Genomic DNA, 27,448 nt, shown 5'->3' on the forward strand with positions numbered 1-27,448 from the left:
TAACCGTCTTTTCTTCTTCGAGTGATTGCTCATATACATTCCAGTTAGGTGATTCCCAAGCCTTACGTAGGTGGTGGGGTCGGAGTGAGATGTTGCAGAATGCAAACTGCTGAGCCAAAGGCTGCATCATCTCTGGACTGTTAGACCAATAAGGCAAAGGTGTGGACCGAGGACCAGGTAGTAGCACGACATAGCCCCTGGAAGGGTATGAGAGTCAGGAAGGCAGCAGAAGCCTGAGCCCTGGTGAAACGAGCAGTAAGGTGGCTCGATGGAACATGGGCCAAGTCACAGGAGGTGCAAATGCACGACGTCACCCAAGATGAAAACCTCTGGGAGGAAACAGGTAGGCCCTTCATCTGGTCTGTCAATACAACGAAGAGTTGGGGCGTTTTACGAAAGGGCTTTGTCCGCTCAATATAAAAAGCGAGTGCCCTACTGACATCTAGGGAGGGCAAATGTGCTCCCTTCGCGATGAATGTGGCTTCAGAAAGAAGACCGGAAGGAAGATATCCTAGTTGATATGAAAGGTCAACAGCACCTTAGGGAGGAAGGCCGGACTTGGTCACAACCGCACCTTGTCCTTGAGAAACACAGTATACCATGGGTCCACCGTGAGAGCCTGAAGCTCGGAGACTCATCTGGCCGATGCAAAGGCCACAAGGAAAAAACTGTCTTTCAGGGCAGGTATCTCAGCAAGCATGTTGTCAGTGGCTCGAATGGGGCAGGCATGAGTCTGGTTATAACCAGGTTGAAGACCCAGGTTTTGGCGGGGCGGCAAACCTGGGGGTATAAACACCCCAAGCCCTTAAGGAACCTAGAAACCACAGGGTGTGAGAATATGGAGTGGCCACTCTCCCCTGGGTGGAAGGTAGAGATGGCTGCCAAGTGTACCCTTAATGACGACCGCGCCAGGCGCTGCTGTTTAAGAGACCAGAGGTAGTCCAAGATGGAATGGATCGGAACCTCGGTGGGAGAAACATTGGCGTTTCGTAGCAGCAAGAGAAACACTTCCAGTTGGCCAGATACGTTAACGGAGTGGAAGGTTTCCTACCACCCAGGAGAATCCTGTAGAACCGAGGCAGAACAACGTAACTCGGATCGGTTTAGACCCGCAGCAGGCATGCTGTGAGGTGCAGGGATTGCAGGGCTGGGTGGTGAAGTTTGCCGTGATCCTGCGTTATGAGGTCTGGGCAAAGAGGCAGGGGAATCGGGTTGGCTACCGACAGGTCTAGCAACATGGTGTACCAGTGCTGCCTGGGTCACACTGGAGCAATCATGATCAGGTGCACTCTGTCCCTGTGGAGTTTTAGCAGGACCCTGTGAACCAGCGGGAACGGCGGGAAAGTGTGCGGCAGACGGCTCGTCCACGGCATCAGAAAAGCAGCCAAGATCGAGCCCGGGGAGAGGCCTCGGAATGAGCAGAACTTCTCTCTCGTTCTGTTCTCGCGAGAGCGAAGAGGACTATGTGGGGAAAACCCCACTTCTGGAAATGGAATGGATAACGTCCGGAGGAATCGATCACTTGAGAGACAGGAAGGATCTGCTGAGGCGATCCGCCAGAGTGTTCCGGACCCCTGGGAGAATGGACCTGGTAGCGTCCTTCGATTGGGCTGTGCGGGAGTCCCAGAGCTGGATAGCTCCCTGCAAAGAGGGGAGGACCGTGCTCCTCCGTGCTTGTTTATGCAACGTGTGGCCGTTATGTTGTCTGTGAACACCGAGGCACAACAGCCTTGCAGGTGCTGCTGCAGCGCCTGGTACACAAGGCAGACTGCTCTCAGCTCCCGGACATTGATGGGCAAGGCCAGCTGTTGAGCCAACCGAAGGCCTTGAGTGCGAAACTGACCCAAGTGAGCACACCCGCCGAGAGATGGGGCGTCCATCATGAGGGACACCGAGGGGTGAGGTGGATGGAACAGCATCCCTGCACACATCAGGGAGGGCGTCGACCCCCAGTCGAGGGAGCCTGGGACGCTGGGGGTCGAGGTGACCATGACCAGGCTGTCTCTGCCCGGGTGGTACACCGAGGTGAGTCACGATTAAAGTGTACGGAGGCGAAGCCTGGCATGTTTGGTTACGAACATGCAGGCAGCCATGTGACCCAGGAAACCTAGGCAAGTTCGAGGCAAAGTTGACGGGAAGGTCCGTAGGCCTTGTACAGTGGTTACCATCGCGTGAAATCAAGGCGTAGGTAAGCAGGCTGTGTGATACTGGAGTCCAGGATGGCCCCCAGTTAAGTCTATACCCTGTGTGGGAATCAGGGTGGATTCCTCTATATGGATCATCAGGCCTAAACACAGGAATAGGACCTTGTCGACGCCCACATGAGTGGTAACTTGGGCCCCGGTGGTCCCTCGAATGAGCCAATCGTCTAGATACGGAGAACGTGTATCCGACGGTGGCGGAGAGGGCGGCGACGACAGCCAGACACTGTGAATACACATGGGGCTGTATAGAGGCCAACCGGGAGGACCGTAAACTGGAAATGACGGTTGGCCACAAACCGGAGGTACCTTCTGTGTGGAGGATAAACGGCGACGTGAAAATACGCGCCCTTCATATCGAGGGCGGCATACCCGTCTCCGGGATCCAAGGATGGGATGACGGTCCCCATGGATACCATGCGGAACTCCAGATATATCATAAACTTGTTGAGCTCCCGCAGGTCTAGGATAGGTCTGAGACCTCCCTTCACCTTGGGGATCAGGAATTAGTGGGACTAGAACCCTTCGCCCCTTTCGTCCTTGGAAACTCCTCTATAGCTCCGATGGGGAGGAGCGTCCGCACGTCTTGCAAGAGGAATTGCTTGTGAGAGGGGTGCCTAAGAGGAACAAGGAGGGATAGGCTTTTGCCCAATTGGTGGTTAGGAGGACCCTGATTTTGGCCCCTTTGGGGTCCTGACCAACGCCTACGACTGCCTCAGCGACGCCTGCTGGCAAAGCCCTGTCTTTGTCTAGGCGCAGGGTAAGGGCGGCGAGGCTAGGCGGAAAGGTCGGCGGTGAGACATCAGCATGTACATGCCGAGAGGGAGCGCATAGTGACCTTGCTGTCCTTTGGGCCTTGCAGCCTAGGGTCAGTTTTTTTTGGTTTCTTTTTGGAGAACAGGCCTTTGTCATTGAAGGACAAGCCCTGTATAGTGTGCAGCAGCTGCAAGGGAAGGCTCGATAACTGGAGCCATGAAATGCGCCTCGTGGCAACACCCAAGGCCAGAGTCGTGGCTGCGGAGTCAGCTACATCCAACAAGACCTGGAGGGAAGCTCTCGCCACTTTCGTCCCTTTTTCCAGGAGGGCATCAAACTCTTGACGGGAGTTCTGAGAAACCGACTCCGTAAATTCTCCCACCGCCGCCCATAGTAACGGCTAAGCAGGGCTTGCTGGTTTGCTACGCGAAGTTGCAGGGCGCCTGCCAAGTACATCTTATGGCCCAGGGGCTGGTACCTGTTGGCCATGGCGTTGCGTCTCATTGACGGACTAGATGACAAGGGAGCAGGGGGAAAGACGTACATATAGGTGCCCGTCGCCCCTGGAGGATACCATGCACATGCATTCGACTCCCGCGCCCGCGGGCGGGATAGTGACCACTTGGAGATTCATATTGAATGCCACCTGTCTCGGGAGGTCCTAATGGGCCCCCAAGTCGATTAGGGGAGGGCCCGAGGAGTACGCTCCTGCCACCGCCTCATCTGGGGAGAAGGGAGAAGAAAGTCCGGGGACAAGTGGGTCCTGTGTGGGTGCACGCTCCTGGGCGACCTCCTGATCCAGTGGGATGTGGGAATCTGGTGGCTGAACCGGGGCTTCCTCCGTACCGGTCGGAGGGGGACGGCTAACTGTCGCCTCTGGCACCCAGTGCTCTGAAGGAACAGAGCGAGATGGGATCACAGGTAGGCCTTTGGCCTGATGGCACGCCCAAGATGTACAGGGTGGCCACTGATGGGGGTCAGGGTCCTGTGCCTGGGCACCTGGAAGACTCTGGTGTGCACATCCGAATGGATGGCCATGGAGGAGCTAAAAGCCCTGGGCAGAGTCTCCCTCTTTAGCTGATGTCGCTCGACGCGACACCGGGGATCGGTACCGGGAGGCATACCGGTACCGAGAATGGGACCTGCGACCGGAGCGGTGCCGGGAGGTCAACCGAGATCCAGTGCCTGGATCGGCGCCGAGTGTACCAGGTCGGCGAACGGGACGCTGATCGGTGCCGCGAGTACGACCGGTACCGAAATGGAGAACAGTGCCAGGACCGTGAGCGGTGTTGGCACCTGGCTTAGCGACGGGACCGAGAACATCTGCGGGACCGCGATCGTGAACGTTGCCGCTCTGCGGTGCTGATGCAGGGTGGTCTGAGAAAGGCAGGCTTGCCGATCGACGATATTCCCGCACAGGTGGTGCCGGGGGTTGAGGCAGCGCAGGCGCTGTCATTGCCATCAACTCCCTTGCCGTGGAAATTTCTCTGGCGTGAAGGGAATAGTGAGCTCAACCACGGCTCGCACCGGGGAGCGTTCAGACACTGGACTCGACGGCTCTTGTGTGGCCGGAGTTGACGGTGCCGATATTGTCGGTGCCGCGGCAGGTATCAGAACCGGACAGACCGACTTATTATAGCGCTCAGGCTGCGGAGCAGGCGGCTCTGACGCAGCTTAATAGTGAGCTCGACCATGGCTCGTACCGGAGAGCTTTCCAGCACCGGACTCGACGGCTCTTGCATGGCCAGAGTCGACGGTGCCGATATTGTCGGTGCCGCGGCAGACATCAGTGCCGGGCGGTCCGACTTAGTATAGCGCTCGGGCTGCGGAGCAGGCGGCTCGGACACAGTAAGTGTCTTGTGCCTCTTCATCCTCCAGGAAAGGGATCCATGCCGAGCGGACGTTGGAGCCAGCGACGGCCGGTGCCGAGAGGCCTTGGCGGTACCGGCGATCCGGTGCCGAGGGAGTGCTTCTTGAAGACTAACCAGCGCTCGGTGCCGAGAGCAGAGGAGCAAGAGCTGCCTCCCTCAGGAGCTGCTTGAGACGAAAGTCCCGCTCCCCTTTTGTTCTTGGCTTAAGGGCCTTACAAATGCGGCACTTATCTGTTAGGTGAGATTCCTCGAGGCACTTAGGAGAGGATCTCTTGTCGGCCTCGGCTTGTGGCCGGCCGAGCATTGTGAAACCCTGTGAACCTGGCATCGTACCCGGCACCGGGTGCAGGGAAGGGGATAATCCCCGAACCCCTGTGAACTAAATACACTAACTATACTACAAATGAATAAAGTTAACTACAACTATATAAATCTGAACTATATACAAGAATTAACGAGAGAAACTACGAGTAGCTAGGGAAGTGGAGGTCAGCTAAGCCGCGCTTCACTGTTCCAACGACCGACACGGGCGGTAAGAAGGAACTGAGGGGCGGACGGGTCGGCAGGAGTATATATCTGGCGCTATAGCGGTGCCACTCCAGGGGGCGCCCAGCTGACCCACCGAGTGTTGCTAGGGTAAAAATCTTCCGACGAACGTGCACGCGGCGCGCACACACCTAACTGGAATGCATATGAGCAATCACTCGAAGAAGAACAGTGACCGTATGAGAGTAAACAAAACATTTAGCTGTTTATCCCATAACAAAAATTGAAAACCAGATTAAATGCAATATTAAACGAAGTCATCTCATTACTTCCACGTTTTTTCTCTCACACCAACCAGTGAGAATACTTCAATTTAATTGACCTGTTCTTTAGAAAAGTCATGTCTATTTAAGCATGTAGCCTTATGTAGTGAAGGGATCATTATCTCCATTTTAAATTTGGGGGCAGAGTTACAAAGATAAAGTGGCTTACCAAAGGTCATGCAGTCATTCAATAGCACAGCTGGGACCAGGACCTCACAAAACTCCCACTCACGTGCACCATCCACTGAGACAATGTTGCCTGTGTCAAAATTCAGTGATGACTCCAGGTTATGTGCCACCCGAAGCACTCTGTGCATACGCTAAGAAGAGTCATCAGCCCTGCCTTAGATAACATGGTTGAATAGACTACAGCATATGAAGCAGCTCTCTCGGAAAGAAGATATGCATCAGATTTTAACAGCAGGCCACTGGTTATGCAGTGGGCTAGTTCCACACTGTAAATCCTGCAACCAGGAATGAATGTGCTCATGAGGCACCACATCACCATGCTGTCTGAGCCCTTTAAAAGAACAGGCTACACTACTTGAATAGGGCTCACCTCCATTCTTGTCCCATTAGGTATGTGAAGAGCTTGCGTTCGAGATCAGCCAAAACCGGGACATTGCTAGAGGATTATGCGACTGCAGAGCTAAGCCACTGATCCATTACAGGCCACAATTCTCAGACAGATATTAACACTCACCATGGCAATGCCCAGCCAGAATCACATACATGGGGTCTAGGCCTCAGAGTACAGGAAACTAACCTTATAGGGGCTGTGTGTCGTCTCCTATCAATGTCTGGAGCTCCACAGTAGTATAAAGAGGTTAGTGCGGACCAAGACTGCTGGAATTGTTAATGCTGAGCCTGGATTTGTAAAACCTGGGACAGTCCTGATAGAAATGGGACTAGTGGAATCCAAACCTGTCCACACTGGCACTTGCTCAATTCCTATCCCCATTCAATTCTAAATTGCCCTCCAAACAGAAAGCTCCAGTAGGCCCCATTATAATCCTTCAGCTGGTCTCCACTGGGTTCTAATGGAGGATGAATCCCCACATTGATCTACTGCTCTGTTCCAAAGAGCTGTTGGCCAACTGGAAAAGCCTTACTGACATCTGGCACTTCATGGACTCACAGCTACTGCAGAGGCAGGTGATAGGTGTAGGCCTCTAGTCAAGCTCAAAGGCAAACAGCTTTAGAAACTAGAAAAGTTGGTTCTTCCATTTTATCACTTACCTCCACTTTGTGTCTTTCTGGACTTCAAACTTTTCCCTTTCTCCCTCATCTTCTACCTCTAGGAAGAAGGCCGAGGTAAGTTTCACTTTACTCCAGGTCTGCTAAAATCCTTTTCCTTGCCTCAGCCTCCTACCTTGACTATTAGAGCTTTATATGAGCCAGATCTCTTTGGTGGGCCTCCAGATTGCTACGGGTCCTCAACACACATTCCAGGAAGCCATTCGGTCCCCTCAGATTTCTCTACTTTAGGGAGTGAGGAAAATTTCCAAGAACGATCCTTCAAACGAGCCAGGATGCTGAAAGCTACTAGTTCCCAAGGAATCAGAAGTATGTGCTTATGATGGAGAATCATAGATTCTAGACTGTAACTTGGGGCTTCAAGAGGTTTGGAAGTTCTGAGGTTTGTATAAAATCCTGTAATCCACCATGCCCCTCATGCAAAAGACACTCCCCTACCTGCCCTCACCTTTGTTTTTTAGGAGGGAGTTGGACGAGGCAAATGGTAGAGACTGTGATCTACTACATTCCTCTACCATGTTCCATGGGGAGGATGGAAAGCCCCACTTCTTGGAGGCAACTCACCTTCTTGTGAAGTGGAGCACACAGGGCATATCCTGTCTCTTCGTAGGCCTCACTCCATCATTGTACAGCTGGTAATGGCTGGCTCCCTCCTCTGCTCTCTAGCAGCTGGGGATGCAGCTGAGGCACAGAGAGAGAGAGAGAGAGAGGCAGTTCCAAACCTGCTTCGACAACAGCCTCTACTGACTAGAGGCCCACACTGCTTCTGCAGAAGCCCTCAGGCAGCAGATGGCACAGTCCCCAGGATACTGCTGGGATTGTCAGTGCTGAGTATGGATTTGTAAAACAGGCCTGGAAGTGATGCCTAGCCACACAAGCATTCAGATTCCAATCCCTATTCAGTTCTAAATTGCCCTCCAGTTTTCATAGTCTCTTCCCCCCCAGAAGTCACCCCCACACTAACTTCAACAACAGTTGAGGTCTCTCCTCCATCCTCTGCCTGAGAAATCCCTGCCTTTTTGTGAGGTGTAACCCTTAAACCATTCTAGCTTGTTTTGATCCTCCCCACGAAGGACTAGTTCAGTCTCTTGCTAAATTTGGCTTCGTGGCATTTGATTTGGATTTTCAAATTATATTTAAATCAATTGTGGCTATATTGTAATTTGTTGCTACCTTAGTGACTTATAAGTTCTGCATACAAAATACAATAGCTAGCCAACTTTTAAATAAAAATAAAGATTACTACTTTAATTTTGTTGCACATCTAAAGATATAGTTTTTTTTTAAACTAATCAGATTTTTTTTAAACTAAGGTAACGTGCTTATTTTGGTGAGAGTCACCGAACAGCCTAGGGCAGATAACCTTTAAAATAATGTTATTTTAACCCTAGGAACAAAAATGACTCTTTCAACATTGTGTGCAAAGAAACTAGTTCATTAACCCTTGAATGCCAGTGCCTCTGGCATACTTTGAGTCATCTTTTAAAAACAGATCCATTTTGCCTATAGTATCTATAAATGCAGCGCATTTGTAGGGTAGCATAAAAGCTCTTATCAGTATAAGTGTACTATCTGTATTATATGAGGACAAGATAATTTGCTTGGAAAACAGAATAAATTCAGCAAAAATATCCTCACAGAAACCTTATATGAGTGATGTAAATGTTTATTCTGATCAGCATTTTTGTACTGTAGTAGCAATACTGTGAATATATTTTAAATCTGATTTATTTTAAAAAGTGTAGTAAATTGCTAAGTTGATCAAGGTAAATCAAGTCATACCTTCTTAACACAGCAATGACTGGCTCTGTAAAATTTAATTACCATCAAAATGATTAAATCCAGAACAGGTCATTTTCCCTTTTTAAAAGTGTGCTTTTAAATACAGCAAACTTTGACCTGTACAATTCACTAACTTTAAAAAAAAATTCATAAAATTTAAATAAGACAGCAAAATTATACCTTGTAGCTAAAGTTATCACAAATAATGTAAAGTCTAAATTGTAGCCTGAATAAACACTATTTGCTGGATTTCTTTGTAAGCCCAAGGCAGGATGCATAGCAATTATCAGAAATGAGTACAATGATGAATTTGCATTTGAATGCTGGGGGGAAAAATGCTAAATTTACAGCACGACAACACACCAGCTGATAAAGCAACTTTATTAGTGTCCTGCGGCAAAGTACATTAGTAATTTGTAACCAACCATTAAAATTCTCATTTTGTGTCATAAAAAAAGTAATCAGTTTCCTCCATGATGCATTATATGTTTTACTGAATTTCTTATGGGTTCTCCTCCTGGAGAGACATACATGAAAAACCCTTAACAAAAGGCCTACTGCAAAGTAACCAGAAAATACTTTACCCTCAAGATGCTTTAATGGGCATGACTCACCATTTTCTGTCAAATAGCTCTAATACCCACAGCTCAAGTAGTGTCTCGGAAAACAGCAATTTTAAAACAAATGCAACAAAAAGCTCCATTCCAAATTAAAAAAGAAAAATCAAACCCACTCAGGTTAGAAAGGGGTGCGACAGCATATTACTTTCCCAGATGTTTTTCCACTGCTGCCTTATTGTATAAGAAGCACAGCTAGCACCTGCTATCCTCATGTATTCACACATGGTGTGTGAATACACTAGTGCATCCATTAGTAATTTAATTCTCTCTTTTGAGTGATGTTTTCCTCTTGATCACAATGTAAAACTGCAGTCATTGAAAGGCGTAACATGATCCAACTACTAAGGTTAATGATTAGTGTTACTGTAAGATTCTTTGGTTATAGGATATATTTTAGTTTAGCAGAGTTATACAAAATAATTGTCACCTAGAAATATGCCCCTGAAGTCTAAAAGCAACCTAACATTAAAACATTTGCAGACTGAGGTTGTATTGATAGGATTTATAAATTTGAGTATTTCCCCATGTAATCTAAACAAAGTTATCCAAATTATATTAAGTAAATACATTTTAATGAATAGTAAACTTTTGAAATCCTTAGAATATTAAAAGTAAAGTTCTGGAAGTAGCAGTAGTGGTCTGAAGGAAAAGCTTCTCTTTAAATACTCTCCATTGCCTTGAACTCGCTGAGAGCCTGCACAGGATTAACATGCTTCTTCTGGGATGCTCTTTTGATTTTGGTTTGAGTTTCATCCTGTTTCTCTCTCTTGACCAGAGGTTTCTTCTCTGGAGCCTTCATTTTCCAAGACACAGCAGGAAGGTTCAGGGAAGCCATTCCTTGGGACTTTTGATATTTAGTAGATGCCACATAGGAAGCCTTCACAGTTTGCACCACTGCATTCATCAGGTTCTTTGCAGCTTGGATCAGAGACATAGCACTGTCCACCTACAATAGATATAATCATCATCATCTGTTTTTGGCAATGCCCATGACCTGCTATGCACTGCAAGAACTAAGCAAATGCAAGATGTTTCAGAAGCTTTGTGACCCTAGAATTTTTAGAATATTTTAAGGTAGTTCATCCTCTTATTAAAAGGAACCCTCAGCAGGATTTCCAAAAATGATGCTATGTTTTCTGACTCATACCATCAGACGAATGAGCAGTATTTCTGTGCACTCAATGGTGCCTTTTTCATATTTATGACTACTGAAAATATTTGTACTTGGCTGTTGGCTGTCAGTCTTGAGCTGCCCTATCACAGCAGCTTCCACTTCAATTAAGTGTATTATAGCTATGATGGTATCTTAAATCGCTGATTGATAAATATTTAAGTCACACTGGCATATTAACATCACATTAAGAGGAAGGTACTATTAAGCAGTTTCAGCCAGTGATGAAGTCCATGCAAGCAGGATTAAAGTGAGGAAAGCTGCATTAGAGAAAACAGTTCTTTCAGAGTAAGGAAAAGATGAAGGGTAAAATTATACTCTAGGAGAACGAACTTTAGCGCCTGCCAAATTACCAGTGTATAGATGAACCCAGTGGAGTAGAGGGCCACACCTAATTTGCACAAAATTGAGCAGATTATGTCAGCTGTTCTCCTCTTTCATATGGGGGTGTGGTTTACAGAGACCAGAGATGCCCGCAAGCAATGCTGCAGTTCAGACAGGTATGGCATGAAGGTTTTACATGCTAGGATCTCAGGTTTCTGCTGGATCCATCTTCATATTAATGGTAATAGATAGAAGCTGCCTTTGGGCTGTAATTTGGGCACCCAAATGTAGTTTATTTACCTAGCAATTTTTATTATGAAAAAAAGGAGAACTTAAGGGGAGCATTGGAACTCAGTTTCTCTGTTGCTCATGCCAAGGTCCTTTTGAAAGAGAAGTTGAAAGGAAGAGGCAGTCTGAAGGAACTGCATTTATGGCAAGCAGGGGCAGAAGGAAGAACATGCAAAAATGCAATGGAGAAAGCAGACAGTGGGGCAGATGAGAGCTGAACTAGGGGAGGAAGCTGGGCAAATGTCTGAGCATGATCTAGGGCATGAAGGCTCTGTGCATCAAGACGTACCAATACCACACAGTCTTGCTGAAATAATGGCTTATCCTCTCCAATTCTAGGAGTTTACTTTGAGCCCAACACTATGCAGCATATGCTTTTCCTATTATAACAATTCACTGTCATTTTAAAACAATATATTTAAGTCTACTTTATTGCCACGAGTGCCCATATGTATAACAAAAGGAATAGCTACATACACTTGAGAGTTCACATGCATAAACCCCATGGCAAACTAACAGTCTGATTGATTGGGACACTCAGAACAGGCTGTAGACCACATTACTGATCTTTAGTGACCCTTGATTTTGTTAAAATTTCTGTTCTAACTGAAAGCCTGGGTATTAAGCAGGTATCATACCACTTGTTGCCTTTTGGCAGCCCACTGCACTACTAAACTTAAGCTGATGTTTTCACCTCTTGGTAAACTACTACATTTTTAAGAACTGGTTGGCACAGCCAGTCTTGGGGTTGTGCAGTTGCACTGTGCGCTTCCTTTTCATTCTAGTTAAACTGCTTATTGGCTGCTTTGCCAACAAACTGGTGCACCCACTAAGCAATTCTTGGAGTCTCTGGAAAAAAGTCTGTGTCCTGGCTTTGAAAGAGACCTAACCATTGACTAATGTGACCCATCACATCTATATAGACTGGCCAGCTGCATCAAGCACGTGTAAGGGTCACTCCGAGTGCACAGATCAAGTATTTCCTCCCTAGAACGCAAGACATTTTAGGATAATAAACTGCATAGGAAGCAGGTTTCAGCACTTGGATTCTAAGCCGAGCTGCAGATTCACTGAGTGGATTGCTTCAGGGAGCTGCTAACTGCAAAATGGCCATTTCTTTTTCAGAGGGTCTGCGTCCTTTTTTTAAAATAAAAATTCAAAAAACTACTTGTTGTAGGTTCTAGAATGGTCTGAAGCAGTTTTTAGCCTGCATGATCCAGAAGCGGTATAAGTACTTCAGGCTCCCCATATGATTTATATAGCTCCAGTGTCCTTGATGGTTTACAGATTAAGAGAGCCCTTCCCCCAGGGTGCTCGCAATTTGGTAGCTATTTGCCCAGATCTGAATGGCAAGTCTGTTCTGGGCCCTGGTGTGCTCACTTCCGTTCAATCAATCTAACCTGCTTTCCTGAACCTAACCATCAATTTGGAAAATATATTTTTATCTTCACTGCTCTTTACAGAATTTTTCCAACTGTGAAGAAATCTGCAAAATTATGCAAAACATGTGGGAGGGAAACCGCTAAATTCCTGCATTTTCCTGCCTGGATTCTCTTTGCCATAGTTCATTCTAGTTGCTCAGTGATGCTTTGCCAAATTCTTGCTATGGAATTGTGTGCATATATTTAGTTCAGGATACAAATTGTTAAGATTTATTTTTAAAGACAGAGTGCCCAATTCAATGGGAAGCAGTGGACTTTCTTTTACAGCACAGATTTTCATCTAATAATCTGCTAGGGGCCAAAAAGTGTTGGGAACATTTAGCCATGTTCTTATTCAATGAAAAGAGATAAAAATAAGCAGACTGTAGTAAAGATACTAGCCTACTGATGTGGACTAATTTATGTCGGAAGGATGTAAATTAAAAAGGAATTTGATAATCACAGTAAAACCCTAGAGCACATTCTTGTATAATGACATATCTAGTATTTTGACACCACAATGCCTTCAGTCTCACAAACAACAGCCATGCACCACAGATACATAGCAACACATGTTCTGCTGCATCTTATTGCTCAGTTCCTCACTTCTGGCAGTTTGAGCATGTCCTGCTGCCAATAGTGAGAGGGTGGCAGAGAAATCTCTCTGGCATAAAGATGCTAACATTATGTAAAAGTATGTTACGTTTCCAGAACTGTTTCAATTACATTTGGTTTCCCATTTTTCTCAGCTATTATGCAACACTCACTATTCCTATATTCCTTACAGCAGTCACTTGTCAGTGCAAAAAGCAGTAAAGTGAGAAACTGTACGAGATACTTGCACAAATGAGAAACTGTATAAAGGTTTCGAGTATATGAAACACCTTAGGAAAGATCAGATTTTAAATTGATTTCTAATGACTCAACTGTTAGTACTGTGTTACCAATCCCTTTTGTCTCTCCATAGACTAAATCCTGTATTAACTCCCCAGCACCATTGTTGATTTCACTCAATTAGAACATAAGTGACTTTTATAAACAAGTTAGAGTGTGGCAAAAGATTTCATAAATGTAGCTGTTTCTCTCCTATGTAACCTAGAGCATGTAGATTCTTCTCAGTGAGAAAAAAATCTGAAGTACAATGAAGACAAGAATGCATTTGCTAAATTGATGTCCAGAGTAAGGAATGAAGTTGGCCTTACAGCAGCTTTCAGCTGTCAAATATTGGAGCAACTAAAAAAAGTTTAACTTCAGGGCATAGTTATTTTGAAATAAATACCCCTAGATAATTACATGTCCATCCTGTTCAAAGTCTATGAAAACATGGGGTAGATTAAGAAATATACATAAAATTACACTGATTAAAATGATTTAATCCCACTATATGTAAAATCAATAGCCCGTGGAAAAAGTGGTAGAACATTACAAATTTATAGTGAAACGTCTTGCTGAGGGTATTGGCTAGTAATGAAAGCTGAAAAGTAGTTTGAAGATTATTAAGATGCTGATTCTGCCTTCAAGTAGAGGCAGTTACAATATTTACAAAGGTTTAAAGTTTGGACACAAACCCTTGTGCCTTTCACTTTATCTATAGGCCTTTAACATAAAAGCTTAAACTGGGAAAACTATTCAACCTAGAAAGAAAAACATGAAATGGAAATATCAGATCTTACATACCCCAGAGACCACCAGTTCTCCTCCAAGATTTTGAACTTCTGCCTTCACTTTGCTACAGATGTTCAACTGATGGCAGTATAAAGCAATACGCTGTAGATAGGCTAGAAGGTCTTGTTTGCAGGCAGAATCTGGGCACTGAAAATAGAAAATTGTTATTTCAGAATTTTGAAAAGCAGGAATACTATTTTTTAAAGCTAACTACCCTGACACCAGTAAATCCAAAAGAAGCTTAACTTGTTCAGCTATGTATCTATCATGATGAATACACTCAATTTATGTATTTATAAGCATCCAGTCATCTACTTTCACTGACAAATGGTATGAAAAAAGTGAATAAAGAAACAGTGCAGTAATGAGTGACCATATTAAAAATGGAATACACATTTGTAATAGCTGTACAACAGTTCTGACATACCACTAACTCCACACAATATTTCTAGTAATCTAAGGCAAATGATAATTCTGAAGAATTTCTTGCATTTGAGTTCAAACCCCTTATTTAAGCCTAAGTTAAGTAGCAGCAAAATTTTCATTTAGAAGTCATTTAGCAGATACTAATGTTTAATGTTGAGATTGTACGATGAGAAGTCATTGACTTGCAATAGATGGTAAATCCACTGTGCAATCAAAATGTGTTCTCAAACATTGGCATTGGGAGACAAGACTTTCATGTTCTCATCTGCTCTTCCACTAGTCTTGCTGTGTGATCTTGGGCAAATCTCCTAGCCTTTTTTGTTAACAGGTAGTATCTGCACACCACATGGATACTGAAGCTGTATTTGTGAAGCACTGATACAGCACTTTGCATCCTGGGATCTCAAGTTCGCATTTGTAAATCCTACTTGTAACTCTTCATCAAGAATAGTGTCTTTGTGCTTCGGATGCTCATCTTCCATTTTAAATGAAATGCTTGCATTAGTGAATAATAACCTCTAATTCCTCTTACCTAGTATCTCCAAAAGAACAGATATGTAGTCCTGACTACCTCAAACCTCTTATCAGTGTGCTAACTCGATTCCTGAGAAGGCGTGAAAGTGCTTCAGCAAATGCTATTGCATTAAACCACACAGATATACATTTTTTAGCTGTGTAATAAACTGACTACTGGGCACAGTACTGCAGTAGAGAAGCCATTTGTTCAGCTCTTGTGGTGTACTGTGGAAGGAGAACATGCTCCCTTGATAGAACAAGGTGGTAATATGCTGAATGACCTTAAAGAGTCAAGTGCTCTGGTGTTTCTCAGCCTCATTCCGGGCAGATTACACTGCCTTGCTATCAGAGCTGCTGAGTAGCCATAGGTTCCACTGACTTCAGTTGTTGCTGTGAGTGTCAGCTTTTAAGACACCTTGAGCCTGATTTTCAGGATAGACACCAAGAAAATGAGGAACACATAACTAGTAGCCACCTGTGAAACGGTTGGTTTAAGTGATTTGTCCAGTGGCACATACAAAGTCTCTGACAGAAGCAGAAACAGGACCAGATTCTTCTAGGTGGCATTCACCTGTGCCACAAGTACAAAACATTGCATATTGGAAGGAATAATTTGAACTACTCAGGCATTTTATTGAGTTCTAAATTAAGGAAAAAGACATTGGCCTCACTATGGATAGCTCAATGAATGAGGGCTGCTGCATGTTGTGCAATGGTAAAGAAAGAAAATATTGTTCAGCTGCATAAGGAATGGGATAGAAAATAATGTATTATGGTGTTAATCCACCATACAGACCAACAGATCATCACCACCTGGAAAACTGTGTTCAGTTCCGGTCATTCTACTTCTAAAAGCTAATTGCAGATCTGGGGGTGGGGATGGGAAGTTTGTTCCAAGAGTGTTTAGTTCACAGAGTACGATGAATGAAAGGGAACATGATGAAGATATACAAGATAAGGAATAGTAACAAGAAGATTAAATAGGAGCACCCAATGTATCGCTGCCCCTTCATGTTATGGCAACAAGGATGTTTATTTTTTAGCAGTTTTAAATGTTGCCTTTTAGTTTAATTAAACACTTCTTTATCAGTCAATTAACTTGGGAAAGAAAGAAAATTAAGTAATGTTTCACTGCATAAATTAGTCATTAACTGATTGGGGGGTCAGGAAGAAATGGCCACTATGAGCAAGTTATTCTTAACTCCCATGACATTTTTTTGCAGCTCCCTCAAAAGGATCTTGTACTGGCCATTGTCCAGTATCCTGTCTCTGACTAGATGGAGCATTAATCTGCTGTGGTATGGCTCCCAACAAGGAGGTAACCATCTCTGGGACTGTTAGAGGAAGTCAATGTCATTCACATTCATCAGTTGGCCTCCAATAGCTCAAAACTGGAAAACTTGCTGAGGCACTTAGAAAAGTACAACAAAATTTGGCTGTTAAAACTCAAACGCAGGATTGCTCATCATACAGACTGACACCTGACAAAAACACCACGCAGTAAAAATGTGTTCACATTTTTACAAGATCTCCTAAGAAATGGAACCAAACTTTCTTAAAGAAAACCAGGCCTCTCCATTGGAATTTGCTTACTAACAGAAAGCTATTGATACGTTCAAGTTGGCAAGCAGAGCCATTTTCCTTTCCAACATAACAACCCCATTTTAGAATCTGAACATTGTAATTTTTGTGGGTTAAACCTTGACACTGTGCCAGTGGCCCAGAGAGCAAATTCCACTACATGCATAATACATGAGTTTTTCATCATGCAGTTACAAATCCTGTAAGAGGACATTTAGTGGAGGAAAAATTTTTATTGCTACTGGATAATCATTTTGGCCACACACAGCAGCAGCAGTCAAATGAGAAAGCACTAATCCTGCATCAGAATACATTTTCCCAAAAGCAGCCTTACATTTGTGTGAGCATTAGGCATAATCAAAATCTTGCCTAACGTAAGGGTGCTAGGAGAGGCTGCTATTACTTTATTGGAAAGCTGGGGAAATGCATAAGCTTTCCCTACTGGTTCACTGTGATTTCACAAATTGGCAATTGATGTACCTCTTACAACTATCAAAGACTGGAAGCAATAGAAATATTGTCAGAATGATTTGTAAGTGTTCTTGTAGAGACAGGAGAATGAATTTTATGAGAAGCTCCATTGTGCTGCAATCATTTCAATTTCTTGAGGTACTTGCAACTTACTAATATTTTCCGCCATTCAAAAATATCCTGATATTTTGAGTGAAAGATGAAACACCTTTGGGAAAATCTGAAGCTAGACACTTTTCAGCTGACTTGAAATACCTTAGATAATAGCACATTTCCTTTGAGGCCATAAAAGCTATAAAACTATCTGAGAGCAGGAGTTAGGATTTCCTCACACACTAACATGAGGGGCACAATTCGCCTAGTGCCATGTGGTTAACACAACATGACAGTGCACCCCTTAGTTCAGTTCCTGCTCTTGGTATATGAAGGCATTAACACTCCATTGAAATGGCTGTATTGCAAGTCTTCTGTGATTGTCAAATAGTTCTGCATTAACAGATTACTGCACCTGTTTCTATAGATACATCCACACTTATGGTGGCATGTAGAGCAAAGCCAATACACACACAGGTATAATAGTAGCATAGACGGAGAGGCCTGGCCTAGGTGACAAAAACAGAGTGTTCCCGCTGGTGAAGCCTTTCCCTCCTATCCGAGTCTTTCCCTGCCATATGTAGTTACACATATCCTACATGCAGCTGCAAGTGTAGCCAAGGCCTATGGGTATGCAAGCAGACCCAATGAAATATAAAAGCTGAAAGCTTTAGAAGAATATAGGGTTTGAAAAAAGTTATAGTCTTGTCACTATGACTAACCGTCACCACCTGCTTGTCTTCCCATCTCCTCACGATACCTGTCAATTTTTTAAAAAAAAATGACTTTTCCAATCAAAATAATCCAAAATATGCATTTAAAGAGTTTTGTTGTGAGAGCACATGATGGCTTTTCATCATCTGAGTGTGTGTGTGGAACACTACTTTAATTTGTAGCAATAGAAGACTTCAGCTAACAGAGTTCACTGTAAATTTCCGAAGGCAAGCTAATTCTGAAATCTTGCCCTGCTTGTCTGAGGTGGTGGCATCTCCCCATTCTTCACCTTAATGCCAAGACTTCACTCACTGCTGATAAGTGGGGGGGAAAAAAACATTTGAAGCAGCCTTTCCACGCTATTCCATTGAGCTGCTGTTAGTTTATTAATATTAAACATTCAGTAAAACTAATAAATTTATATCAGTCATAATAACTGTCTCTGAAAGCTGGATGAAACAATTAAAACATCCGCATTGGTTTTCAGAGTTAATTTTTTTTTAAATAAAAACAGGTCTCATTTTTGAATCACATGCTGTGTATTTGTATTCAGAGAGAGAGACTGACAAAACTACCTATAGCTGTGCAAAAGTAAAGCTTGGTTAATCACAAACCTCAAACTTAAGCTACTTGTATTTCAGGACCTCTCAGGAGCATCGACTATCATGACCACCACAGATTTCTTTAGCCTTCGATGTCTGTGCTTATCAAAAATGTTATCAGCTGGAGTAAGATTTTTGTTTTATTATGATTGTCACTGTGGTATGAATACCTTGTGTGATAACATGAGCACTTGGCTCATTATATGACCGATCAAGCTAAACCCTGTTAACATTTGCAGTGACAAAGCAAAGCTCCATTGATAGTCTTCTTGCCAATGGGCTTTAAAGCAGGCGAGTTCAAGTACAGAATAAGGAAACAGCTACCTACCCTGCGGACACTGAAGTGCAATAATAGTGGGAATGGTGGCCTTCTTTGGATAAAAGACGAATAATAAACCTATTCTAGATGGATATACAGGAGAGATGGGCAGAAGATAGAGATCCTGTGGAGCATTTCAAATACAACTCACTGGTAACTCTACTCTCAAACATCTCCGCAGAAACAGGAAGATTAAAATCAAGGTTGTGCCTGATCTATTGCTGGGAGCATAATGATCTTTACTGTGTTGCCTACAGTCACATTGTTGCTTTGCGAAGCTCTCAGGATATCTTGAGTACGACAAAACCAAATTCTATTCTTTTCAGTTAATATAAAGAAACTAGGTGCTTGATTTAAAACAACGAGCTGTTAAAAGTATCTGTATGCATTCAGGGGTTTATGTTGATGGGGCAGCAAAGCAGTTGGGAGAAACAAGGTAGAAGAGCTGTATTCACAAAGTGATTGTAGAAAACTAGATAAGTAGTTAAGCCGCCAATCGTTCTCAAGGATCCACACAGAACAATTACTCAGTTGTGATGGAGGCTTATGAAGATAAATGACGACTTACATGGTCAGCAATAGCCCGTCCCAGCTTGTCCATCCTTGACCCAGCCTCTGCAATTTTCTTGGCTGCACTAATCACATCTGATGTATTTTTTAGTGGTCCTTTACCTCTGCAAAACAAAGCAGATTCTACTTTTTGGCACCAAAACAAGCATGTTGCTTCTCTCTCATATTCCGTTTTCCAGATTCCCGAACTGAACTGTATTCACATGGGTAAGGTGGACTTGCATAATAAAAATAAGCAGCTCACAGGAAAGTTATCACACATGCTATAGTGTATCAACAGCTCTCTCATTTGTAAGTCAAGTTTCTCCAATGAGTTCACAAATCTTCTGTCTAGTCTATAAAGGGCCCATGTTTTGTGGAAAAAACTTTTTTATTAGGCTATTTATACCTATTGTTTCAAGCAATGTAATATACTATTATATGTGGTAATAGTTCAGAAGTTAAATATATGTTTTAGAATCATAGATTATTAGGGTTGGAAGGGACCTCAGAAGGCCATCTAGTCCAACCCCCTGCTCAAAGCAGGACCAATCCCCAACTAAATCCCCAAATGGCCCCCTCAAGGATTGAACTCACAACCCCAGGTTTAGCAGGCCAATGCTCAAACCACTAAGCTATCCCTCCCCCCAGGGGACTATCTAATTTTTAATGGAATGTTGGATCAATGCCTGAGAAAAACTATCAGCTCAAATAAAAGCTTTTCTGTTAAATTTCAAAACTACAAGACAAGTTTAAATACGTTCAGGAAAACGACCCTAGTCCAGATTTGTGAACAGACAAACCAATTTAATATCTGGTCAATTTATACCAATTTGTAAGTTTTGAAAACTACACATCAGTAAGTGTACTGATGTGTAGTTTTAAAATTAAAAACACACCGACAATACTGTTATGTTCAAAGCTAAAGTTGTAAAAACGTAGGAATTTCAAATATTTGCACATATAAAAGTTAGGGTTATATTGGCCAGGGCATTTTACTGAGAGAAGATGAACATCTGAGAAAGTTAGCACCTGTACAAGTTGAAGTACATGAAGGAGGCTCACCTGGTGAAGTCTGTCATTTCCATCATAATCATACACATTTGTTTTGCCAATACAATAATATCATTACCGCTGTCATCCCATTTTGATACTTCAGCATCTAATTTACTCTTCTCTTCCTGGAAGCTTGCTACTTGCTCCGCAATTTTAGCTTTTTGCTCTTGAGGGAGTTGAGCCATGATAGCCTGAAATAAAGTGATTTCCATATTTCCTTATTCGGTTATTTGTAAAAAGGACTTTTTAGAACAGTGTCACTAATAACCAATCTAAGTGATGCGCATAGAGATAAACTTTAATAGGCTTCTTTTGACCTAAAGGGCTGATAGGCCCATTACTTCTCATCTTGAACCAAAGTTTATGACTATATGATTATCTACTTACATTACAGAATAAGGACTACCTGGACAGAAAGCTGCTGGGTTGATTTTTCAAGAACTGTAATCATGTCTGTTTAATAAAATTGCTAGACTCCTTCAAAGAAGTTTAAGGCATACAACAGTATTTTTTCTTCCCTTTTCACAAAGGAAAGTTGTGTGAATGAGGACAGAATATCTTTTTGTGTGAAATACAATAGTTTTAATGACAAGCTATCAGGGTGGATAAAAAAAATCAATGTTTTTTTTTGTTTTAAATTAAAAATCAGATTTTTATTTTATTTTACATTTTTCATTATGAAAATAAACCTGTTTAAAATGAAATCTGAGCTAAACTTATCTAAATGTTTCAAAAGATTATAATAAATCCATAAGCCTCTATTAAAGATCTCTGAGTTAAAGGCTGCTCTTCTATATAAAGAAAGAATGGAAGAAAACATCTAACTTCGGAGGCCAAGCTCTATAATAGAGATCTATAAATAGATAGATCATGTGCTGTGTTAAGGGCTTGATCCTTGGGGAGGGACCAAGGGGCTGTGCTACTGGCTGCAACAGACTGGCAAAGTCATCAGAAGTGTTGGGACCCAGCCTCTGACTCGAGGAGACATCATATATCTCATCAGAATTATTCACTGAGCCCACCTGGGTGGTCTCACACTCATATTTTATAGCTTCTCCCTACCTGAGCTGATTGGTCTCTCTCCTTGTGTGTGTACACACAGAGATAAAAACAAAAAAACATTAACTTCTCAACTGCCTCCATCTATCTATAAACAAATAAGATACTGCAGTGCGAAAGGCATGTGGGATACATGAGCAAAAGTCTTGGACTGTTTTGTTTTTCGGAGGATAGGGGTCATGGGAGAGTTAGGGAACAAGGGAGAAGGAGCAGAGCATGCAACCAGAAAGGAGAAACACTGGTGTCAAAGCAGGACACTGTAGGAAGAAGGGAAAACATTCTTCAGAGTGCAGACTCTAGTGTTGATTTCAACACCAGGGATCTGGAGAAAAAATTACCATGGCTGCAGGTCATAAAAGAGACCCTATTTGGAAATATTTTCAAGAAATGCCTCTATCTCTGTGTAAAAAAGGAACATGTGGCCAAACAGTGCAAACAAAGATGCAAGCCCTGGCTGTCAGAATGAAACAACGTTATGAAAAATGCTTCTCAGAAGGCAATGTCTTTCAAGATATCATGAGACTTGTCTGAACAATCTGGATCAACTAGTTAATGAACTTTTTGCACTATTCTTATGGACAACCTTACTCCACTTAATTTTCTTGCTCATTTTCTCAACCCAACATACCAGGGTAGGAGAGGGGTAACTAGTGGTGTTCCCCAAGGGTCAGTCCTCGGACCAATCCTATTCAATTTATTCATAAATGATCTGGAGAAAGGGGTAAACAGTGAGGTGGCTAAGTTTGCAGATGATACTAAACTACTCAAGATAGTTAAGACCAAAGCAGATTGTGAAGAACTTCAAAAAGATCTCACAAAACTAAGTGATTGGGCAACAAAATGGCAAATGAAATTTAATGTGGATAAATGTAAAGTAATGCATGTTGGAAAAAATAACCCCAACTATACATACAACATGATGGGGGCTAATTTAGCTACAACGAGTCAGGAAAAAGATCTTGGAGTCATCGTGGATAGTTCTCTGAAGATGTCCATGCAGTGTGCAGAGGCGGTCAAAAAAGCAAACAGGATGTTAGGAATCATTAAAAAGAGGATAGAAAATAAGACTGAGAGTATATTATTGCCCTTATATAAATCCATGGTACGCCCACATCTCGAATACTGTGTACAGATGTGGTCTCCTCACCTCAAAAAAGATATTCTAGCACTAGAAAAGGTTCAGAAAAGGGCAACTAAAATGATTAGGGGTTTAGAGAGGGTCCCATACGAGGAAAGATTAAAGAGGCTAGGACTCTTCAGCTTGGAAAAGAGAAGACTAAGGGGGGTATAATAGAGGTATATAAAATCATGAGTGATGTTGAGAAAGTGGATAAGGAAAAGTTATTTACTTATTCCCATAATACAAGAACTAGGGGTCACCAAATGAAATTAATAGGCAGCAGGTTTAAAACAAATAAAAGGAAGTTCTTCTTCATGCAGCACACAGTCAACTTGTGGAACTCCTTACCTGAGGAGGTTGTGAAGGCTAGGACTATAACAACGTTTAAAAGGGGACTGGATAAATTCATGGTGGCTAAGTCCATAAATGGCTATTAGCCAGGATGGGTAAGAATGGTGTCCCTAGCCTCTGTTCGTCAGAGGATGGAGATGGATGGCAGGAGAGAGATCACTTGATCGTTGCCTGTTAGGTTCACTCCCTCTGGGGCACCTGGCATTGGCCACTGTCGGTAGACAGATACTGGGCTACATGGACCTTTGGTCTGACCCGGTACGGCCTTTCTTATGTTCTTATGACTACCTAGGCCTTACTATGCTAGTAAATGATAAAATAGACAACATCAGACTAAAGATAAATGTAGAAAATACACTCGTTATACTGAAATATACTAATTCCATAGCCTAGGACAATTTGCAGAAAAATTGCTGCTGTACTGCTGAAACTTGGAAAATTTCAAGGAGATGCTGAAGAAATACTCAATGAAGTTAAATTGCAGGCAGTAAAGCAGATGGCTCAACAACCTTACTCCACTTAATTTTCTTGCTCATTTTCTCAACCCAACATACCAGGGTAGATGCCTAAATGCTGAAAAAGAAGATGCTGCTATGACGTATATATAACGATCACCCATCAATCATGCCAACCAAAATAAATTTCAGGGCTGGAGATGAAGCATTCAAGCAGTACATGCTTGCTGCTGTTGTTTCTGAGAAAGTCACTCCACTGAACTGGTGGAAGTCACTAGCTAAGCACCTGGAACAGAGTCTACTGGAGTGCTAGGCCAGCTTTTGACAGCAGTAGCCTCTTCTGCAGTGACAGATGGTCCAAATGAAGAAAATATTCTAATTCATTTGAAGTTGAGAAATCAACTAGAAGTTGAAAAATCAGGAAAACTGGTCTCTCCCTTCCAGACTATGAATAAAATACATGGCAGGAGGGGATGAGATATATTAGTTTTAAAAGTCTGAAGGACAGGTTAAGTAACTTCGGAGACTGTTGTCTCATTTTCAAGAGACTTGCGCAAGCAAGAACTTGAGCTCCAGTCACTTTCACATACACATATTTGAAAATTTACCCAGGCTGAACTGAAATTATCAGTTTAATTCACTGGACTATAGTTAACCCTTCTTTTCCTTTAACAAATCATTTAGTTGTAAACATGAAATATGTTTTGATAAGAGAAGTTTATTAAACAAAACAACCTTAAATGTTTTGGGTAATAAACGATTTATATGCTATCTTATGTGTTTGTTTAAATTCCAGTACCATGCTGATGCAGGACACAAATCGTAAGAAAAGAGTTAAGTATCTAGTAAATAAGCAACATATCCTTCACCATTTCCTAATACTAAAAATGTCCAATTAGGAATCTGAAAATATTAAGCTACATAACTGCTTAAATAAAAGTATATAGTTATAGTGTACCCTCCTAGATAGCAAAAAGATGTACCAAGTCTACCATAAAGGCTGTATTTGGTTGTAAATGAACATGTTTTCATGGGTATATCAACCAATGAGAACACAACTTTCTTTAGAAAATAACTAAGTACAAAGCGAAAAGTTGATTAAAATTGATTATTTAAATCAAGACTTTCCACTTGGTGATTTAAATCAATCTATCCTGCAAGCTACACATGGGTATTTCCAATTACTACAGCGTTTAGAACGAAGATTACAACGTGAGCCTTCCAACTGATAGCTGAAGTGGTTTATTAGGTTGTGTTTACCCCCAACATGCAAGATAGAAACTCAAATCTACCCTTCTTCCAGGAAAAGTAGGAACACTATAGAGCTAGATAGCAGGGCTTCCACTACAATAGCAGGAGAAAAGGAATTCAGTGGTGGCAGATGACAAAACAAGCAGCAATGGTCTCAAGTTGCAGTGGGGAAGGTCTAGGTTGGATATTAGGAAACACTATTTCCCTAGGAGGGTGGTGAAGCACTGGAATGGGTTACCTAGGGAGGTGGTGGAATCTCTATCCTTAGAGGTTTTTTAAGGCCCGGCTTGACAAAGCCCTGGGTAGGATGATTTAGTTGGTGTTGGTCCTGCTTTAAGCAGGGGGTTGGACTAGATGATCTCCTGAGGTCTCTTCCAACCCTAATATTCTATGAAACGATGACAGACACCTGGTATCAGGCTGTGTCCAAAGTACACTACACATACACAACATTTTTTTAGTTTGGAGTGAGCGGGAGAGGGGAAGTGGAGAAAATTTTTACAGGGAAAGAACACACTCCCTGCAAGTAAGACTCCAAAGCCAAGCGTGCTGAAAATTTGATAAACAAGGACCAACTGCTCTTGTATGGCTTTAGGTGACTTTAAAATAAAAGTACAATATTGAATAATTAATGGTTGAAAAACTAGAAATGGTATATTAAAGTAATACAGCCTTTACTGTTGCATTTATTTCCACAGTTGAACCTTAGGTCAATAGTGTTTTATGCTCTTGGGATGATGCCACAAAAGATTTCTGGTGTTCAATACCGTTTTTTTTTTTTTTAAACTGTCATAGGAAAAGAAGTTGGCTGAATAATTTTTTGAGGCTGCTGTCTTTCAGCAGACCCTTTGTTAAAAGTCCAGTGGACTTTCTAAAAGGCTTTTTGTAGAAAATGGCTAAGCTTGTGGCAATATCTATTTCTAGTCTGAAGTTCCAACAACCAGGAAAAAAAGAACATCAATTTGCCACAGATGGACTTGTTTACCAGCCAAAAATTCACATGCCTAAAAAAAAGGGAGCAACTATTTCAGATCTGTGATATGAAAGTTTACAGTAGTTTATCAATATCAAGAGGATTCTGGTCTTTCAGAATGTCCAAAACAAAGCAGACACTGATGTTTTTAAAATGTAATGTTTCTCTTAGCTGCTTTTTGAGGCAGTGGAAAGGAAGAGATTAATGTCAGTTTTCTGACCTAGCATTTTCAAGAGAGAAATAGAACCAGACCAGGCTTCTTAAGTGACAGATTTAAAAATTGGATTTTTAGAACAAGTTAAACTGTTTCTCATAGAAGATATAATGTTTAAAATGTTTTCCTTACTCTTGCACTTTGCCCAGCAATGAGCTGATCATCTTCAGTTTGAACACTTGTTCTGCTTCTGACATCAAAGTCTTCAGTTTCAAAATCAGAGTCATCCAACTCTTCAGGAGTCTAAGAAAAGAAAAGTAGAATTCATCACAAGTCAGTCAAGATCAACAGAAATTAATCAATCTCTTCACATGCAATAAAAAATACCTTCTGGTCAGCTGTTTAACATCAGAGGTAGGAGGAGGAGACAGAATAACTACAGTCCATTATTTAGGCTTTCAAATGAGGGTAAGTCAGAATTCTCTCCAGTTTATGTTATTTGTATGACTATATGTCTGACAGCTCAAACCTGAAGTAATTGCAGAGGGCCCTAAAATGTGTGCTACACACGGAATAAGGTTAAAGGAGTGTACTCAAGATTTGGACTACATGAAAAGACAGTTACACGGAATCCAAATTACGTAAGATATACCTTGTGTTTAATTGCTTTATTCAGAAAGCCCACATCAAAATTCAAGTCCCAACGTCTTTTAAAGCCTATTTCAAAATAGCAGCTGTTCTATTGTTTAGGACAATTAAAAATCAAAGCTTCCACAGGGTTAACAGTAGCTATAGTAAATCAAAATTTATTCTTACCATTCTCTAGGCAAAGCTTAAAATTTGTAGTTAATAGGGTCAAATTTTATTCTATAGGTTAAGCTCAGCTGACCTAATTCCAATTTGGAGTTTATTTTTGCTGCTGTCAGTATACAGCTGAAACTGCAACAAAATTTTTATAAAGCTTAAGTTTAACCAATATCTGCTTATATTAAAATACTACACCTTTACCTAGGCTGCCACATTTTTCTGACAATTTTGCAGGGCTGTAGTAACAAGGAACTTGACTGAATAGTGCAATATTTGCTATTAATAGGTTTAAAGATGTAAGTAGCTCTTACCTACTCCTTTCCTACAATTTAATTTTTATAATGTGTTTTCCAATACAGGCATCTTGCAATACAAAAGAAGATTATGGATGGTTGTGTTAACCATTTAGCCAAAAATGCAGGCTGGTCAAGTAAGCTTGTCCTGAACCTAATGCCTTTCCCAGCCCCCACTTTACATAAGAGATTTCTTCATTTGCATATATGAATGTGAGAACACAGGTGAATCAGTGTAAAGGCATGTAAGGTACTATTCTCTAAGCAAATGAGGAATTATTCTTGTGTGTATGTACTGTTTTTGGTTACCAAAACACATGAAAATACAACTAAATACTGATGCAATATTAAATGCATTTTATTATCTGAAGGACTATGTACAAAAGACTTATCACTTAGATGGACTGCTCTGAGTATCAGAGTAGCAGCCGTGTTAGTCTGTATGGAGTACTTGTGGCACCTTAGAGACTAACAAATTTATTTGAGCATAAGT

General features: G+C 42.2%; 1 protein-coding gene across 1 annotated transcript in view; it reads right to left on the bottom strand.

Annotated features, from left to right (window-relative positions):
• Positions 1–9,038: 9,038 nt before the first annotated feature.
• CTNNA1 (catenin alpha 1) overlaps positions 9,039–27,448 on the bottom strand; it is a 220,161-nt gene continuing 201,751 nt past the window's right edge. The window contains exons 14-18 of the mRNA XM_045027314.1: positions 26,048–26,158; positions 20,502–20,683; positions 19,456–19,561; positions 14,178–14,312; positions 9,039–10,242 (exon numbers count right to left, since the gene is read on the bottom strand). Coding sequence (XP_044883249.1) covers positions 9,955–10,242; positions 14,178–14,312; positions 19,456–19,561; positions 20,502–20,683; positions 26,048–26,158 — 822 coding nt within the window. The 3' untranslated portion in view covers positions 9,039–9,954. The remainder of the gene's footprint in view (positions 10,243–14,177; positions 14,313–19,455; positions 19,562–20,501; positions 20,684–26,047; positions 26,159–27,448) is intronic.

Source organism: Mauremys mutica, chromosome 8 (genome assembly GCF_020497125.1).
Source record: "Mauremys mutica isolate MM-2020 ecotype Southern chromosome 8, ASM2049712v1, whole genome shotgun sequence".
NCBI lineage: Eukaryota > Metazoa > Chordata > Testudines > Geoemydidae > Mauremys > Mauremys mutica.